Source organism: Coturnix japonica, chromosome 24 (assembly GCF_001577835.2).
Source record: "Coturnix japonica isolate 7356 chromosome 24, Coturnix japonica 2.1, whole genome shotgun sequence".
Taxonomy (NCBI): domain Eukaryota; kingdom Metazoa; phylum Chordata; class Aves; order Galliformes; family Phasianidae; genus Coturnix; species Coturnix japonica.
Genome location: NC_029539.1, coordinates 3,027,193 through 3,045,879, shown reverse-complemented (window position 1 = coordinate 3,045,879; position 18,687 = coordinate 3,027,193). Strand labels below are relative to the sequence as shown.

The 18,687-nt window shown below is 50.3% G+C and overlaps 1 protein-coding gene across 2 annotated transcripts in view; it reads left to right on the top strand.

Moving 5' to 3' along the window:
• The window catches only part of GRIK4 (glutamate ionotropic receptor kainate type subunit 4), a 104,558-nt gene extending 89,836 nt beyond the window's left edge, over nt 1–14,722 (top strand). The window contains exons 13-20 of one of the 2 annotated variants that reach the window (XM_015884046.2): nt 217–330; nt 4,526–4,635; nt 6,386–6,559; nt 6,645–6,810; nt 8,794–9,019; nt 10,188–10,316; nt 12,722–12,840; nt 13,149–14,722. In XM_015884046.2, coding sequence (XP_015739532.1) covers nt 217–330; nt 4,526–4,635; nt 6,386–6,559; nt 6,645–6,810; nt 8,794–9,019; nt 10,188–10,316; nt 12,722–12,840; nt 13,149–13,514 — 1,404 coding nt within the window. In that variant the 3' untranslated portion in view covers nt 13,515–14,722. Of the gene's footprint in view, nt 1–216; nt 331–4,525; nt 4,636–6,385; nt 6,560–6,644; nt 6,811–8,793; nt 9,999–10,187; nt 10,317–12,721; nt 12,841–13,148 lie in introns of those variants that run through there. The other variant, XR_004309616.1, reaches the window with a different exon arrangement.
• Nucleotides 14,723–18,687: the final 3,965 nt, after the last annotated feature.

Genomic DNA, 18,687 nt, shown 5'->3' with positions numbered 1-18,687 from the left:
ATGCCCTGTCTGGAAGGAGAGCACTGTGTTAAGCTGGGGCTGTGGGAGAGGCAGCCTGCAGCAATAAGCAAAGGGTGGTCTGGTCCAGAGCATGAAATGGTTGTGCTTTGGGTGTTGGTGTGAAACCCAGGTGGGGTTAAACTCCTGCTGCTCTCCCCAGAGCCCCATCTCGCTATTCACCCTGCACTCACATCCTTTGCTTCTTTCTCTCTGCAGAAAGCCGACCTGGCAGTGGCGGGGCTGACGATTACAGCAGAGCGGGAGAAGGTGATTGATTTCTCTAAGCCATTCATGACTTTGGGAATTAGCATTCTCTACCGAGTTCATATGGTAAGAGACTTCTTTTATGAGCATTTATGCGCTTCCATTATTTGCATGCAAACGCTCCTCGTTATAGAAGAAAAGTGAAGGGCTCATAAAAATATTTGGTTTTCCTATTTAAACACAAATGTGCTGGACCTTGATTTCCTTCCTCCTGCCATGAGTCAGCTGAGTGCATTCGGTTCCCATCACCCCATTAGCTCTATCCCTGGGCCCCCAGATCCCAGGTGCTGCAGAAGGTGAGCACCGACATCCCATTCCCTTCCAGCAGAACATCCCATTGTTCCCAATCTGGAGCTGGGAAACATTCTTTGCGCTGTGCTGAATGTGATGAGAATTACAGTCCTGATTTCCCGTCATCTCAACAATAGCAGCCAAAAGGATAAAACAATTAGAGCTGCCTCTCCCAGCCCCCTCTCTTCACTCGTGATGCTGTTAAAGATGCAGTGTTCAGTACAAATATAAACAAACTTGCGCATACATCTCTCTGCACTGAGTTGCTGCTGCCAAGAACAAACAAGTAATTAAAATCTAGTTAAAATTCCATTTCTTCTGGTACGTGCAGGAATTAGGATCGGTCATTAGCTGATCAGGAAAGGCCAGACCTTTAGGTAACCATCCCTTCCCAGCTTCACACCCAGTCTCCCCTGTATCCAGAGGTGTTTCTGCCAGTGCTTTGTGGCTGGGGTTATAGTTGAGTTTCTTGCTTTCTCACATGTCTTTATATGTCTTTTAATGTCCTCCCCACAGCCCAGCATGTCCCATGAGGCCCCATTCAATGGACAGTGTGAGGCTGCATCACTCACCCCACAGGATGTGCAGCAGTGTCAGTGCAGGGCTTGCATGTAATGAGCTGCTTAAGTGCGAGGCGTGTGCTGCTGTCTCTGTGCACTCAATGTAAATGTGTCTGACACATCCACTTCGAGTGCAAGTTCTTCAGGGCAGGGACCGTCTGCTATAGTACAGGTGTGACACTGGAGAGCTGTGTCCCAGCTCAAGCACATCCCAAAGTGAGCAGGATTCATGTTTAGGGTCACAGGAAGCATTTGGCAGCTGCTTTCCTGCTGTTGGTCAGGGCTTGGTCTGCAGCACTGATGAGGGCTGTGGCTGATACACAGAGTGACCCCATTAGGGCTGCAGAGGGGATGCAAGCATCTCCTAGTACTGGGGGATCCCCAGTTTCTCCTCCGAGCTGTAAGTGAGCAGTAATTAACTCATTAAACTGGTAAATATTGAACTAACAGGGAAAGGCAAGGTAGCTTGTTGCTCTGTCTCTCCATAGAGATGGGGCTTGCAGAGTAGCTGGAGGCAGCCCCCCACCCTCCCCACCATCACCCCCGTGATGCCAGAAATTGCAGCTGATGTATGTTCATCACGGCTCAGATCAGACGTAGCCTCATAAATAAGCACAAACACATCCCTTGCTGAGGAGTGGCCTCCATGCCCCAGTCTCCTCCCAGCGTGATGACATTTTATGTGCATTTCCATTTAACTCCGATTGCAAATTTCTCCCCCCACCCCTTTCCCCTTCCCACCCACCCAACCCAGCCACCACACTGCCTCTCTTATCACACATAACTGAAGATGGCAGCTTTAAATGGGGCTGTCATTTTTCTCAATTTCACTTGTTGTGATATAATCAAGTATGGATTTCTGACGCGGGGACTCTAATAGGCTTTCTGACTCGCAGGCTGCGAGGAGAAAAGGCTTTTTTGGTTTATTACATCCCTGCTGTGGTCCTGCAGAGGGCAGGAGGTAGATGGTAGGTCCTGAGCTATACCAGGTTCAGGGGAAGGACTGGGGCAGGTATCTGGTGCTTTGCTCTGCACAGAGGTGTGTTGGAAGGCTTATTTGTTGCATACACTTGCTTCTGCTCATACCTGCCTGCAGTAAAGGAACTGAGGGACCTGCTGGCACATGGTCCTTGTTGATCTGCCTTGAAAGTCCTTTCTGTGCTCTCCCTTAAGATGAGATGACATACGTTAGGTGAACTGAGGCTTGAAGAGTTTCTGCTTGAGTGCTGCAAAGGTATGAGCTGGGAGGACCAACTAAGCAGCCAGTCCCTGTGTTCTGCAGGCAGGCAGTGAGCTGCAAGGCTCCCATAGAGCTGCATGGTCAGGCTCCATCCCTCCAGAAACCTGCCCTTGCCTGGCTGAGAATGAGGCCTTCCAGGAAGCAAAGAAGCACGGAATAGCTTGGGTTGGAAGGGACCTTGGAGATCAGAGAACCTCAGAATGGCTTGGGTTGGAAGAGATCTTAAAGCTCTTCTAGCTCCAGGAACCACTGAATGAATCTCTCTTGCCTCCATCTGAGGATATGCAGGAGACCTTCATCAATTATTGGATACTTTTAACATTTCTATTCCAGGAAAAATAGCTCTTCCAATTAACAAAGCCGTATTGGGACCCGCTAAAAATATCTGACAGACGCCTGATATTGTCAGTCCCATCTTCAAAACAGACAGATAAGAGAGAGTTTGTGCCCTCCGTGGGAACAGAATATCTTTATTCTTATCCTCAACTGTGAATGAAAAGAATATGTAGCAGCAGCCTGAAAATGACTGTAGCTGAAAAGAACCAGAGCTACTACTACTGTAAAGTCACAGGAGAGAGTCACTGCCAAGCTGGAAACTTAAAGCTTCCAATGCAATTTCCTTAATGAGCGTAATTTATTGACAAACTGCCCCAGAAACACAGAGAAGACACGGAGGCCCTAATTACAGCGAGGAACTTTGCTACAGGAGCATCTCACAAGGGATCCCAGCCTCCAAGTCCAGCCCTCGTTAAGGACCCAGCAGGAGATGCTGTGGGGTGGCTCTCATAGCAGTTTGCTGTAGTTGGGAGCATCACAGCACCCGAGGTATTTATATTCAGGAAGGTCTTTGTGTAACAGCCCGCTGCCTTTTCTAGCGACATCCCAGTTTTTAGAAGAGCTGAGAAGACCTTGTGAAATGCAGCTTTTTGCATGAGAGTAGGAATATTTCAGTAGTAAAACAGTGTTTTTATGGAAACAGAATTTCAAATGCTTCTCTCGGCTCTGGGGAAGGAAGAAAAGGCAGAAAAAAACACCAACCCTCAACTCTGTTTCCCAAAGACTTGTGTGAGAACAGAAAATCACTCACTGCCTTGGGATTAAGTGCAGCTCTGAAGCACTCGGGTCTTGGATGGCACCGGGTTTGCTGTGGCAATTGAAGTGAGCTGTTATTTATTACTAGCTTCTATTAGTTTATGTGGTGTCATGAGCGGAGTTAAGGCAGCGGGCTAAGAAAAATGAGGGCTCTGTGTATCAGAGACAACCCCAGCAGCAGCCAATGTGTAAGGGAGCATCTCACAGCCCATTCTGGGACACCCCTGTACAGGTGACATTGAGTTTGCTCAGAGATAAATTGGGAGCTGCTTTTTCCCCACTGAGCCGAATGGGAGTTCAGCTTGAGAGAAACGTCTGGAAATTAATCCTTCTCTCATCCCAGCGTTGCTAAACTTGACAAGATTTCGGTGGCTGCCTTGTCCTTGTGAGTCGGATGTACTTGAAGAGCCGAGCAGCCCAATTTCCCTAGCAGCGAAGGTGTTACTTCTCAAGGAAAGGTGGCATTGCTGAGGTAGAAGCAGGAAATTCTGACGCATCCTGAAGATAAAAATATCGCTTCTCTGAGATAAAAGTAATAATTGTACCGAGTTATGTAGGGAGGGAATGTCTGAAGGCAGAAGCAAACGAGCCTGAAATGTTGCAAATATGTTGTGGGGTGGTTTTTTATCCCTTTTTTTTGCATTAAAATGTGTTCTCCCCGTTTTGTTTCCTGCTGAGGCTCCCACTCCCGTATCCCCTCTTTTCACCCTGGGAGCCCCTTTGTGCCCAGCACTCCCCTATGGGTGACCAGCAGCTCCAGACCTGGGTTCCCCCCTCCCATGTCTGTCCTGCAGCACAGTGTCTCCCATCTTCCATCACTTCACCTGGTTGCCTGGAGGAACAAAGGAGGCTGTGCCAGGGAGAGGAGAGGTCTCAGGAAAGGATCCCTGCAGGGCAGGTTCACCTGTGGCACTGCCTTCCCTGCAAGCCTTTTGCAATTCCCTATTTGCTGTATTTCCCTTCTGCCCCTCCCAGCCATTGTCAGCATCAAGGCAGGTGCGTCTCTTTGTGTCCTTTTCAGGACGAATCACTCAGTGTGTAACAAAACAGGTCAAACTCTCATCTGTTTGCCTTGCAGGGCCGCAAGCCTGGATACTTCTCCTTCCTGGACCCCTTTTCCCCTGGTGTGTGGCTCTTCATGCTGCTCGCCTACCTGGCCGTCAGCTGCGTCCTCTTCCTGGTTGCTCGGTAATGTGGCTGCTGTTGCCTTTCCTTTCCTCGCGGTGCCATCTAGCGTCACTCTCCCAGCCCCGTGGTGAGGGGCTGCACATGGGGATGTCCCCCAGGCCACCAGCATGGGGTCCTGCTGTTCCCCATCAGCTGGGGATGGGGCTATGCTGGGCACGCATCAGTGCTGGGTGGCCATAGGCATGGCTGTGAGCTGTGCCAAAAGCTGTCTGGGAAGGGCAGGAGGAGGTTTGAGATGAGGCTGTTCCCTAGAAGTGCTCAGTCTACAGCAGAGAAAGCAGAGCACTTGTCTTGGCCGTAAAGGGCAGATGTCAGCACAAATGCATTCAGAGATGTTAATGCAAACTCCAGTACTGGTGTCGGTCCTTTAAAACGCGCTGTATTCAGAAAGTGGAAGTTCATTAATATCCTTCAAGAGCTCCCAGCTGACGTGCAGAGCCTCGCCTGACAGCCCTCAGTCGATTCCCTACGACTAATTTAAATCAGCTTTTGAATATGTCACAAAGCACTTTTCTGCAGCACATCTCCCATCGAGGTGTGGGGGTTGAGATCTAGGGCTGCATTCCCTGACCTGATGGCAAAACGTTGCCATTTGGTGCCACAGATGGAACTTTCCACACTCAGCTCAGCTGTATCTTGGCAATGCATTCAAGAGGTGTGCTCAGGGCTCGGACGCTGCTTCGGGACGTGGCGAATACCCTCTCCTCATTACAGAAATGGAACAACCGTGCTGCCACTCGGTCCCTTAGCATGGCTGAAGTTGTCATGCTGACAAGGCTTTAATGCTTTCTTTGAATCCCATTACAGCCTCACATGCATAGTCTTGAAGAAAACACTGAATAATGGAGCAGGGCACTCTCTGCAGGCTGAGATGTGGTGCCCCTCCAACCCCTCTCTGCATGTTTTAAACATTGCCCTCTAGGTCTTGTGCCTGTAGATGAGGTGAGAGATGCAGGAATGAAAGCCTCATATGGGTGAAATGCTGCAATAGAGCCCTGCAGCTGCATTTGCACCCAAAATAACCCTCTCAAGCACCAGCTTTGTTAACCATTAGCAATAGAATGAATGGCAGCGTAGGATTTAGAAGACTTTCTTAGCAACCGGGGAACTGAAGAGTGAGAACAGCCCAAAAAGAGATCCTGGCTGCCATCACTTCAGTGACATGCTGTTGTTTATGTGCAATTACCACCCCTGTCCCATCTCTGTGAGCTCTGAAAGCAGGAGATGTTTTAAAACAACCAGCACATGGCCTCAAACCAAACTCAATGGTTAGACCTTGCTGGGGCCACCAGACCTCGGAGTAACCGATTGCAACCATTCTTTCTCAATGATGTCATGCAGTCAGGTCTTAACGTGTTCCACTTTGGGTCTTGCCATGGATGCTCATTATCTGGCAGAGATCCCAGCAGGAGATGTTTGATTTCAATTTCACATCAAGACCACGCGCTTCTGGAGTTATTGTCATTGTCTGTGATGCAAATTGGCACACAGGACTCCAACCTCCCTCCAGCTCATGTCCTTCAGCAGAGCCTCCCAAAACTTCTGCACATCTTACAGCAAAGCCTCTGGCTCCTGAGTCTCACTCAGCACAGCTCTGTGCCCTGAGCAACAACTGGCAGCTGAGTTTCCTCAGAAAAAAGCTGCCTCCGGGAGAGCTGGAGCTTTGCAGCTTTTCTTTTCCTGCTATGTTTCTCTTCAGTGCCCCATTTCCCAGCAAATTACCTCTGCTTCCTTCTCCTTGTCGTTGCAGCTTGACGCCCTATGAGTGGTACAGCCCCCACCCCTGCTCACAAGGCAGGTGCAACCTTCTCATCAACCAGTACTCGCTGGGCAACAGCCTGTGGTTTCCTGTCGGGGGGTTCATGCAGCAAGGCTCCACCATCGCCCCCCAAGCGCTCTCCACGCGTTGTGTCAGTGGAGTCTGGTAAGTTCCTCTCAATGGGGGATTCTCTTGCAGATCAGCCCGTGGGGAAATCTCAGCTTATCTTCTTTGCTTCCCCTTCCCTCAGGTGGGCGTTCACGCTGATCATCATCTCGTCGTACACGGCCAACCTGGCGGCCTTCCTCACGGTGCAGCGCATGGACGTTCCCATTGAGTCTGTGGATGACCTGGCAGACCAGACCACCATTGAATATGGCACCATTCACGGCGGCTCCAGCATGACCTTCTTCCAAGTAAACCCCGTTCTTTTGCTAGCTGGGGTTGGGGGTTGCACCCTTGAATCAGATTTGGATGTTGCTCAGCCTGCCATGCCTCTCACTGGTGTGTTGCATCCCAGTTGCTGGCACAGGGATGTTTGGGGAGGGCTCTGGCTGCTTGGTAGGATGGATGTTAGGGGTTTAGGTTGGATGTCAGGGGGAAGTTCTTTACTAGGAGAGTGGTTAGGTCCTGGAACAGGCTGCCCAGGGAGGTTGTGGATGCCCCGTCCTTGGAGGTGTTCAAGACCAGGTTGGACGGGGCCCTGGGCAACCTGATCTAGTAAAGGTGTGTGTTTGGTGGCCCTGCCAGGCAGGGGGGTTGGAACTACATGATCCTTGAGGTCCCTTCCAACCCGGGTCATTCTGTGATTCATTCTGTGATTCTGTAGCAGTTGTCTTTAGCAGCTGAGCATTTGCAGTCAGATTTTTATGGGTCCCTGTGCATGGTCAGTGTTGTCTTATGTTCTCCACGAGAGCCCCTTGGGTGAGCAAAGAAGCATCTGCAGTCCCCTAATGGGATATCTTATGTAAACGTGCTGGTGTAAATCAGAGTCTCTATGGGGTCAGTGGCTCTGAAAACGTACAAGTCAAGTATGTGCCAATGTAATACTGGTTAGCTCAATTTCATTCCTGTCTTCCCTGCTGTATTCAAAAGGGAAACAAATGAGTGAATCTTTTCTGCAGTGCTCTGAATGCACACAGAACTGCTCGAGGATTATTTGTTTATTGGATGTTGAAATACCAAGAGAGGAGAAAGCTTTTCTCACTTCTCCTCTGAGCCTGAACTGAAGCAAGAAGGCTGAGAAACCTCTCAAGCGAGCCTGAGCTTTTCAGCTCAACTTTCCACCCTTCAGGGGTTTGGCAAAAAAACCTTCTTTTGAGCAGAACATCACGTCTAAAACGAGCTGAAGAGCCCAAGTGGGTAAGGTGGCTGCATACGAGGCGCTCATCTCTTTTCAGGCAGACTTTCAAGGTTAAAATCCTGTCATGGCTCTGCACTGTGCCCGTGTCAAAAAGGAAATTAGCACAAGGTATTCTTGTACCATTTGCAACACCTTCTGTCAGGGCGGTGAGTCAGGTGCTGCAGTGGGTTGCGCAGACGTGGCTGAGGCTTGTCCTCACCCCTCAGCTCTTGGCTGCGTGAGACATCCATTGCTGAAGCTCCTTGCAGTGCAACCTGTCCTGGCAGCAGTTTCCCTGGCTGCTAACACATGGGATTGGGGTGTAGAGTGCTGTGAATTGTCAGCGAGCACACCCTGCCCACCTGGCCCTGCACGAGTGACTGCACAGAGGACAGAGCTGGGTGGACAAGGGTGTCCTGAGGCCCTTTGTCACAGCGTGCAAGACACTGAATTCGCTCCTCGCTCCATCAAAGCAAGGCAGGTCCAACCACCAGCACGTTCTGGAGATGTGGGGCTTGCTGAGGTCTAGTTCAGTGCAGCCAGTGAAAAGATTCCTGGTACAAAATCCAGATGGAGGGGGCAGTGAACTGCAACAAGCTTTGACTGCCCTCGGGCCTCAGTGCTCTTCTCAGGTTGGTGCTGTCTGGCTCTAGTGGGATGTTTGAGCACAAGGGTATGGGGAGCATAGAGTGGCTTAAATTAAATACGAGCTGTTTCCTCTGATTCTTATGAATGTTTTTGATACACTTGGACAAAAACGATGTATATATTTTTTTTCTAAAATGGAATTTCTGCAAAGAGATTTGCTGGAACCTATTGGAATTAGGTATGCATTTCACACCCAGCCTCGCCAACAAAGTCTCAAATCCACCAAGACATTCAGACCTCTAAATCCCATTGGAATAACTGAAGATTAGGCATCGGAATCCCTTTGTGAATCAGGCACTAAGCCTGTTCTGACTCCCCTCCATGTCGTAGCCTTTACACAGGAGGGTCCACTGAGGGCTGTGTGCCACCACACTCTCCCCCTGCCTTACCTACCCTCCTCTCTCTGCAGAACTCCCGCTACCAGACGTACCAGCGGATGTGGAACTACATGTACTCCAAGCAGCCCAGTGTCTTTGTGAAGAGCACGGAGGAAGGGATCGCGCGCGTGCTGAACTCCAATTACGCCTTCCTGCTGGAGTCCACCATGAACGAGTATTATCGTCAGCGCAATTGCAACCTCACGCAGGTCGGGGGGCTGCTGGACACCAAGGGCTACGGGATCGGGATGCCCGTCGGTAGGCAGTGAAGACAAATTCTAGTCCTTCTCAGCTGTCAGCAGAGGACCGGAGCATTTTGAAAGGCTGAGCCGGCTCTAAAGCCAATCTCACGTTTCATGGCTCTGCCCGGGGTCCTTTATTAATCTCGGGAGGAAAATCAAACACTCTGCAGTTGCCCACGGTGCGCAAACAGAGCCAGATGTGCAAGAGCCAGCTCTGGTCCAGAGCCTTGTGACACGTGACTGTGGCTCCTTCAATAATTCATATGCAAGATGTTTCAAAATTGCTGCTTGTTTTCTGCATACACGCTCTTTGCTGACGGTTTCCCTTTTAGAACCAGTGTTTTTTGAATCGTTTTGTGCTCCTTGTCTCATCTCAGATGTGCCTTGAAAGTAATGCTGGTACAATTGCTGTTAGGTCTTAACACCGGGTGGTTCTGATAACTCCAGGACACAGACCCGACAGTCAGCAACTATCTCACCCCACAATCAGCTTTCAACAGATGCGGGTTCTTGTCTTTCAGATAGGGGAGCTAACAAAAGAGCACCATTTCCCAGGGCAGCAAAGGAAAAGGAGGTAGCCGTTGTTATTCCAGACGACTGACCCATCTCTGGGCCAGTTTCAGGCTTCAAGTGCCCACACTTTGCAATACAAAGTGAAGCTGGATGACGCAAAGCCCTCGTGCAGGCAGTCACTGTAGTTTAGCTGACATGAGTAAGCTTGTAAAGTCACAGTAACCCGGTTGTGAGTACAAATGCTCACTGTCATGACTAAATCTGTTCTGACATTGTCTTGTTAAGCAGCGAAATTGTAGCAGATAAGAGGAGCAGAATGCTGCTTGCTGGGACAATAGTGCAGAGTTACCAGGGGAGCTGTAGGCTTTCCCACGGCCCTTCTGCACCCCCAGAGCATGGAGCATCTTCTCCCATACCTCGCTTGTGTGTTGGGTTCTGTGCCACTGCAGTGCACCAGTGTGAAACATGAGTGATAGAGCAAGGTTGGTGCTGGGGGCAGATGGGCAGGAGAGGGACCTCTGTGGTTTGATTGAGGAGCAGTTTGGTACTGAGCTGCCCACTCAGCTCCTGCCCATGAAGCTGCAGCTTTCCTTTATAACTTGTTTACATGCCACATGTGGGTCTTGGTGTGCAGGCAGCAGTGCCTTAGCACCCACCTCTCGCTGTTGCAGGCTCTGTGTTCCGAGATGAGTTCGACCTGGCCATTCTCCAGCTGCAGGAGAACAACCGGCTGGAGATCCTGAAGCGAAAGTGGTGGGAAGGAGGGAAATGTCCCAAGGAGGAGGACCACAGGGCCAAAGGTATGCCGTGCTGCTCTGCAGGGAGCCGTGCAAGGATGGAGATCCATCTGCATGTGTGTGCTGCTGGGTTTTCTGCCAAAGAATTACTTTTTCCCCTTCTCCTGACCTGCGATTCCTTCCCCTCTCTATTCAAGGAGAGAGCCAACCAGCTCTGCGCTGCCTCATGCTGTGTGTTTTTGCCTGGGGCAAAGATAGCGGGAACAACCAAATGACAAATATTGGAGGCATATGGAGGGTAAATTAGCTTCTAATGAATGTCTGCAGCATTACGTGGGAAAATGGATGGCTAAAGAGATCGGACCAAAACCCCACGTTCCTCCAAGGGAGATGGATCTCCACCACAGGCCCACAGCTTAGTGCCTCAGAGTGAAAGAGCCATGCACACAGCTGAGGGAAGGGACACAAGGACATCATTAGTGCAGCTGTAAACTGAGGAGCAAATTCCTTTTGGGTAATGCTATGCAAATTGCCATCAAAGCTACCACATTAGGCTGATGTCCCAGAGTGCAGCAGTTGCCAGCAGTTGCTGTGGGGTTCTTTTTTTGTTTTGGCATTCGCCCTTTCCTCAGCAAGCAGTTTTTGGGAGGCCAGCAGGTTCCCAGCTGAAGGGAGAGGCTCCTGACCCCTCTGAATGCAGACACAGAGCCAAGCTGGCTGTATGGCTGCTGGTTTGTTCCTCTGACATTGCAGCAGTTGTTTGTTGGGGTGCGTGTAGAGCTGGATGAGACCCTGCTGGGACTGAGAGAGCCTGGCTCTCTCCTACAGCATCTAGCCTCAGCTCAAGACGATGAGGAGTGATATAATAGCTGTAGAAGGCAGGCATGCAGGATGGAGGCTTCTCCCCTGTGGATTTCCTCCAGGCTCCGTGCACTCACAAGTCTGGGCTGTGAGGAGGTGGGTTTGAAAAGATGCTCCTGGGCTGGTTCTGCCAGTGCCTGGGTTGTTCTGTGACCCTGGGTGGGTTGTTCTGGTGCTCTGTGCCCTTCTGTTGTGTTTCACATTCTCAGCTGCAGTCTGCTGGTCACGGTAATGAGAGTTCTGTCACATAGCTGGTGAAAAGTGGAACAGGGATGAGACAGTGTCTTGGTGGCTTGTTTGCCTTCTTAATAAATACCCAGCTATATCCTAGCAGAGAGAAATGAGTGGTTTTGGAGGATTTGAGGCAGTAGAGGGAATAAAATGTGTATAGAGATACCTGCCAGGTGAGCTTGGGTACCTGAGTGGACATCCAGGTGAACCATGTTGAGAGCCTGGTACTGACCTGAAGCTCAACCAGGAGGGATGCAGTGAGGGGAGGACGGCCTTTATCTTGGGTCTGAGTGGTGATTATGTGATGTGTTCTGCCCTGCAATTGCTGTCTTAGTGGAAACGTTTCTCTGCAAAGGGCTGATTTACGCAGACACTGGATTGCTCCGGAGGCAATGCCAAAAGAATGACAGAGAAGGAGGGAGAAATGTGACCTCTTGAGTTTTAGAACAAAACAGGTCAGCGATTTACAAGGATTTTGGTGAGATTTTATGTCTAAGAGCCACGCAGAGATTGTCGATAAATCATTGATTCCTGCACTTTGATTTAATGTTACAGAGGGGAAAGGAAGGTTTTTATAGATGTTCTTGTTGAGTAATGGCCTTGTACCATCACCTCAGCACTAAGCACCGCATGCTTTTTAGTAATCAGCCCAATCAAGAGCCCTGGCCACTTGAGGCCAAACCTACAAGGGAAGGAGAGCAGTTCCTTGGGCAGTGAGTGCTGAGAGGTGGGAACAGCTCCTCGACCACCAGAGAGCAACCACCCAACCCCATCCCAGTGCAGTATCCCCATGTGGACCCACATCACATCCACCTGCGTTGGGTTGTGGTCTTGCCTGGATCCTCTCCTCACGCTTCAACACAAGCAGCTGTCATCATTTCTCAACAGCTCTTTGTAGTGCAATCAAAGGAGGTTTTCTCAGTGCCAGCCTCCTTTAAAGCCCTTTCTTGTCTTCCTCGTCTCTGCTCCTCTAACAGCGTTGCTCATCCGCAAAGTTCAAAGCAACAAGAGCTGGGTGAATAATTTGCAGGTATTAATGTGCTCGATTGATCTCCCATTCTTCCCCCCCCCACCTTCTGTTCTTGGTTTGTCCACAAATTGCTTTGTACTTCCCTCCAATGCATTTGCTGTTTATCTGCAAAATCATCGCTTCTGAGAGCGCGACTTCGATCGTGCAGTTATTGCGAGGCATTCGCTCTGCCATCTGAGTCATGGGGCTCGCTATTAATAGGACAGTGCTGGCTCTGTGCTTTCGGTCCCTGGCAGGGAGCTCATAGTGCTAAGGAAACAGCAAGGGCCTGGGATTTCTGCACAGCAATGCCTGCATTTTGCCCTGCCTGCCTCCCCACAGCATTGTCTCTTCTGCTTTATTTTAGGCCTGGGAATGGAGAACATCGGTGGAATCTTCGTGGTTCTCATCTGTGGGTTAATCGTAGCCATTTTTATGGCAATGCTGGAATTTTTGTGGAGCCTTCGGCACTCTGAGCAGTCAGAGGTAGGACCTGGTAATGTCCCATAGGAGGTATCTGTGCTTACTGCTGTGTGTGAGCTGCTCAGCTCTGCTCTGCTCAGGCTGAGATGAGCGCTCCAAGTGCTCAGACTTCAAGTGGGTGCATGTGGCTGGGTGTGAAGTGCATAGACATCTCAGGTCATTCCTGCATCTCACTGCAGTCGAGTCTGAGTGCTGGCATCAAAACCCAGTGGCCAAATCTCAACCTGTACCCAAAACAGCGCTTTGGTGTCAGGATCCAGAGCAGGCACAAGGCACTTCAGTGAGCAGCATCTCTCGGCTCTGCCTTCCAGGTGTCTGTGTGCCAAGAGATGGTGACGGAGCTGCGCAACATCATCCTCTGCAAGGACAGTTTCCACCCCCGTCGGAGGCGAGGGGGGATGATACGGACTCGCCCCGCTATCCCCGAGGAGCGCCGAGCCCGCACCACCACCACGCTCAGCAATGGGAAGCTGTGCAGCGGGGGAGAGCCAGACCCCCTGGCACAAAGACTGGCACAAGAAGCTGCCCTGGTCGCCCGAGGTTGCACGCACATCCGTGTCTGCCCTGAGTGCCGCAGGTTCCAGGGGCTCCGGGCACGGCCGGCTCCGGGCTCACCCGCACAGAGCGAGGAGAGCTTGGAGTGGGAGAAGACTACCAACAGCAGCGAGCCCGAGTAACAACGGGCTGGGGGGAGCCGGGGTGGGCCGAGAGGGTCCTGTTCCATTTTACAGAACACGGACTTGTACAATGTGAAACTTGTTTTTAAATTAAAAGCAGTTACCCAGCTTCTCCAGGGCAAGGCAGAGCGCTGTCGGGCTGACGCACACGCCTGGCCGGAGGGTCAGCTTTGGAGAGGATGCACCAGGAGGGGGGTCCTCAGGTGAGCTGCCCCCATGCAGCTCCGAGGTGGGAAGGAGGGACATGGTGGGGATCGGGGTAGCAGCATCACCCACCCCCATTGGGGTGAGAGCTGATCTCAGAGTTGCTCCATCCCGGGCCAGGAGGAAGGAATTGCTACGCTGTCTCCCCATCACACAGACTCACAGGGGATGATCTCAGTGGGTGGGAGGGAGGGGGTTTTTATTTGGTGCAGATGAGGGATAGGAAGGGGAGAATTGTGACTTCGTTTTGTTTCATTTTGGGGTACTTCAGGACTTGGTCTCCAAGGCACCGGGCGTCAGGTGCTGGGTTTCTTCCTTTCCAGAGTGGGGCACTGGGCTGAGGGAGGGAGGAAGGGAGAAGCAGCACAAGCCGACAGTCTGAAGAGTTGTTAACATACATACATATGTATATAAATATATATATATACATAGATATATATATATAAAAATGCCAAAAAAAAAAACCAACAAAAAAAACAAACACAAAAACCAACCAACACACACAGAGTGATCTCAAAGAGGCCTTGAAACGCCTGGAATTTCAGGGGTTCTGTGTCTTCTGTTTAGTTCTGGGGTTATCCTTTGCTTTTTTTTTATTATAGGTTTTGCCCCTTTCTGTTTTATGGGGGTGCGGGTTGGGGATCCCTCTGAGGAGGGTGGGAGGAGAGCAGGGAGCACAGGGGAACCCATTCAGCTCTTCTTATTGCTCCCAGCAGTGCTGCAAGAGCCAGCAGAGCGGGGCTCTTATATGAGGAAACCCCAAGTCCCCAGCAGCAGCGGCAGCTCCGCCTGGTACCGAGCTGGGTTCTATAGGGCCGAGTTCAATTTTCTGATTGAAAAAAACCAATTCTATGCAATTTCTGACTGTAAAAAGGGAAGAGAAGGAGAACGGAGAGGGGCAGGGGGAGATAAAAGCCTTGAGTGAAGGTACATCCTGTTCTCGAATTGTTTTCTTTTCTTTTTGTCTTGAATGTACTGAAATAAAAGATGTCCTTGTATAATTATGCTTTTTATCCCTTTTCTTCCCCATCCACACTTCACAAAGTTACGACGCAGCTTCTTTCTCCAATGGAAGGAGGTGAGGTTGGAGGTGAGGGCAGGTATCCACACTGCTGGGTGTAGAGTGAGCACAGCCAGCCCTGTGCTTCCCAATGCTGACAGCAGCCCCCGAGCACACCTATGTTGCCTGTGAAGGCTGATACGTTTTTAAGGACAGCAGAATAGACTCATCAAAAAGAAGCCGCTTTTCACAATTTATTTACAGATTAGCAGAAGAAAAGGCTCCATGAATCATTGATGAGAGCTGATGTTTCCTCACCCCATCACTGCACTGAATAAAGACGGAGCCTGTCAGAACCTGATGTGATTCCTCTGCCGCTCCAAAGGTCTGCAGTCATCTGCTCAGACAGGGGGTGTCAGGTATGAAATGATGAGAAGCCACCCGGTTTCTCTCTGCCTTTTGTCTCCTCTGTTACCTTTCTCTGCCTGTATCATGTTTGATATCCAGGTCTGGACTTTAGGGAGGTATTTTTTCACATCCCTTTTGGCCTCCATCATTATTTCCCTCTCTGAGATGCAGGTTGGAGTAGCAGTGGGTGGGTGATACCTGTTGTAGGGCCCTGCATTTTCTGCTCGCTGCTGTAATCCTATGGATTTCACAGGGGTGAAGTTATGCTCATTTCCTTGGGGCTGTTGGCACACATTCACATGCCCAGGATGGGTTACATCCTCCCACCCAACCCCCCTCCCCACTTCCTGCTCTCATCTTTGAAGCTATTGTGGGGCTCAGTGCTAAAGCAGTGTGAGATCTGAAAGCACTTTGCTGCCCAAAAGGCACTTTCCCAGCACGGCCATCTCCTGATCAAACTGGGGTAATCCGAGGAAGATATCTCTGCAAATTCCACAGGGAGCCCAAGATTGGATTGAATAACTCCATGCTTTCTCCCTTCCTACCCCTGGCTCCATCCTCCTGCCCACCCCAGTTGTGTTCTGGCCCTTATTCCCACTGCACTTGGGCACGTTCCCAACCCAAAGCATCTCTCCTCCTGGTTTGGGTTGGTTTCCCTCTTTAACACTAACAAGGCTGGGACAGCCAGGGGGTATTTCCTGAACAGAATGGCACAGGCAAAACAGGAAAGGGTTTTTCAGTGGACGGTGAGAGCCCAGAGGCAGGAACAGCTTTAACTACTTCAGCCAGGACTCAAAAGGAGCCATCAGGAGAAGGCAGGAGCTGCTGGAACACCTGCAGAGCAGCAGGTAAAGCACTCATAGTCCCAGCGACCCCATTAGAGCCTGATGGGCCCTAACTGATGGAAAATAGAGAGCTGGGCTCTTCTGGGCACAAAATAGCACTGATGAGTTCAATATAAATCAGCACCTGGGGAACCTGAGAGCACACTGGGAAAATCAGCCCTGTCCCAGCAGGATCAGACACGGGGCAGTTTGTGCATCTTCCAGGAGACTTTTGTCTTTGCTGATGGGAATCTGCTGTGCTCCAGCCAAAGCTGATGGTCTGATCTGTTGTGGGGATGCAGCTTTCCAGCCCAGGAAGCAATGCAGGAGGGATGAGCAGCCCCAGGGCTGGGGGCACAGAGGGACACAGCGAGGAGAGCAGGCTTTATTAACCATAGCTTACTCTGTTAGGACTGCAGTTACAAATGCAGCTGGCTGTTCCAAAGACTGAAATGACAGGAGCTGGCTGTAAAAGAGATAACTGTCAGATTAGCCAGCACATATTTCCTGCCTGGGTTTTCTCTATCAGACCTATCTTGAAGGATCTCCATGCATTAAAGGGGCTGCTTGGCCATTCGCCTTTTAAAAAGTGCCTTTCTGATGCGATAAACAATGTTTTATTACAATGGAAAGAGCTGGCATTGTTTTGGGCTTTTGGTAAGGAAGAGTGTATTTCTGCTTGAGCCGGTCAGTGTAGAATGGCCCTTTCTGTTTTCCTTTGTGTCCTGGCTGTATTTTCAGTTCAACTATTGAGCTTAGTGTGCAGGGGAGAGAAGAAGTTGGTGGTGAGGAGAAGACAATTGAGATGCACCATTGGTGAGACCCACACTCTTTCAAACCCCTTATCTTCCTTCTTTTCTCTTGCTCTCTCTGCCTTCCAAGCACCTTTCTCTTTCCTATTCATCCCCCACCTATCACTCCTTGCATTCCTCAGCCTCCGAACAACCCACCTCGGATTGGCTTTTGCCTGAACTCCCAGCAACATCCCCTGGCTTTTCAGGCTTAGCTCGTGCTGAGCTGAGATTTAAAGCAATTTATTTCTAAGCCAAAAGCGAATGCAAATGAGCACAAAGAACTTGGGGGAGGAAAAGAAGAAAGACCTCTCGTTCCCAGGAGAGCACTGGGATGGCTGGTCTGTCTGCCTAAAACCAATTGTCCTTCCAGGTCTACAGCAAACAGCTGTGCGTGTTTTTGGCCTGCCTGTGGGGGGAAGGTTTGTTGGCTGGGTGCTTCATTGGCCCCGGCACAGTGCTGGTCATACAGGGAGTCAAATGGATGGATGTCTCTCCTTGAAGCTAGAATTCAAATGGAAAAGCAGAGTCTTGGGTGGGATTGCCTTTGTGGAGGTTTAGCAGGCACGGAAGCTGTATTTCTCATTCCTTCAGATGGATGCTGTATATTTCAAGAGGGAGATGATTGTTATTCTGGAAAGCAGCCTTTTGTTTTTGTTCTGTTTTGACCGAAAAGATCATTTTCTGCGAGGAGCTGTTAAGAAGCAGCAGCAAGGAAGGCAAAGCCAGATGGCCACACTGCCACCAGGCCCCAGCAGGCACAATGGGTGATGTCCTCATAGCAAATGGCTTGAGAGCAGCACCGTGCTGCCCTGGGTCTCAGCCCTGCACCACACAGCGGTGCTGATCCAAACCCTTCCAAGCAGCACGGTGTGTACTGAGTCCCCTGTTGGAGAATGAAAGTGGAGGATATTCTCTGGATTAACGCGTAGGACTGGAGGGGGTCTTGGCAAGGCTTAATCTGTTCGTGTTTACAAAGGACTCTGAGAGCTTCAAATGAAAGCTGGTGGAGATTTGCCAAGTGTTTGCTAACATTAATGGTTAATTATTATGAATGTTGGCAGCCTACACGCTCAGCCTGCATCGTACTCCGAGTCAGATCCAAACCTGCTATGGAGTTGTTATGCACACAAGACAGGAAGAGACAGCTCTCTCTTTCTGTCCTCTGCTCCCAGCCAAAGTCCCATCCAAAATCAGAGAGCTTCTCGGTCTCATTGTAACAACTAGGTGGGAATGAAGAGCGTTTGGCAAAGGGAAAACCCAACCATGTCCATGGCTGGGCTCATGTCTGTCTGCTGGCTCCTTCTCTGCCTGACTGAGCAGAGTGGAAGCAGTGATCCAGATGGAGATGGGCCCTGAACAGGGCAGCACACAGCTGTTGCACTGCTGCACAGTGCAGGCAGAGCTTGTGGCATCAGGAGAAGCCCACATTCACATTTAATGGGACTCAGGCTGGGTGAGCATCTCGGAGACTTCCCATAGCTGTGGGGTCAGAGCAGAGCATGGGGCTGGTACAGCCCTAGATACCAGCTGCCAGACATGATGTGATGGCCAGAGCACAACAGAGGTACCCAAGGAGCCACCTTTATCTACCAGTAGCCATCCAGAAAATGAAATTGGATGAGGGTCCATTTGGTCCTGCAGACACGGCTTAGCAATTCCCAAACGATGCAAATCCAATCGATCTTCAGACTGCGCCAGCACTGATTTACTCCTTATTTTTTACATCTGAATTTGCAGGCTGAGTCTCTGGGGTGTCGCTACTACCATTCAGATAGTCCTTTAGAATTAAGGCAGCAGGGCGATGGTTGCTCTAAGAGGTAACTTCAAGGTGCGTTAGTTGCAGATAATTGACAGAGACCGAAGATGTGATTTGGGGAAGCATTTATGCAGAACCAAAGATTCGAAGTGAATTGTTACCTGAAATTAATGGCGCGGCTCGGAGT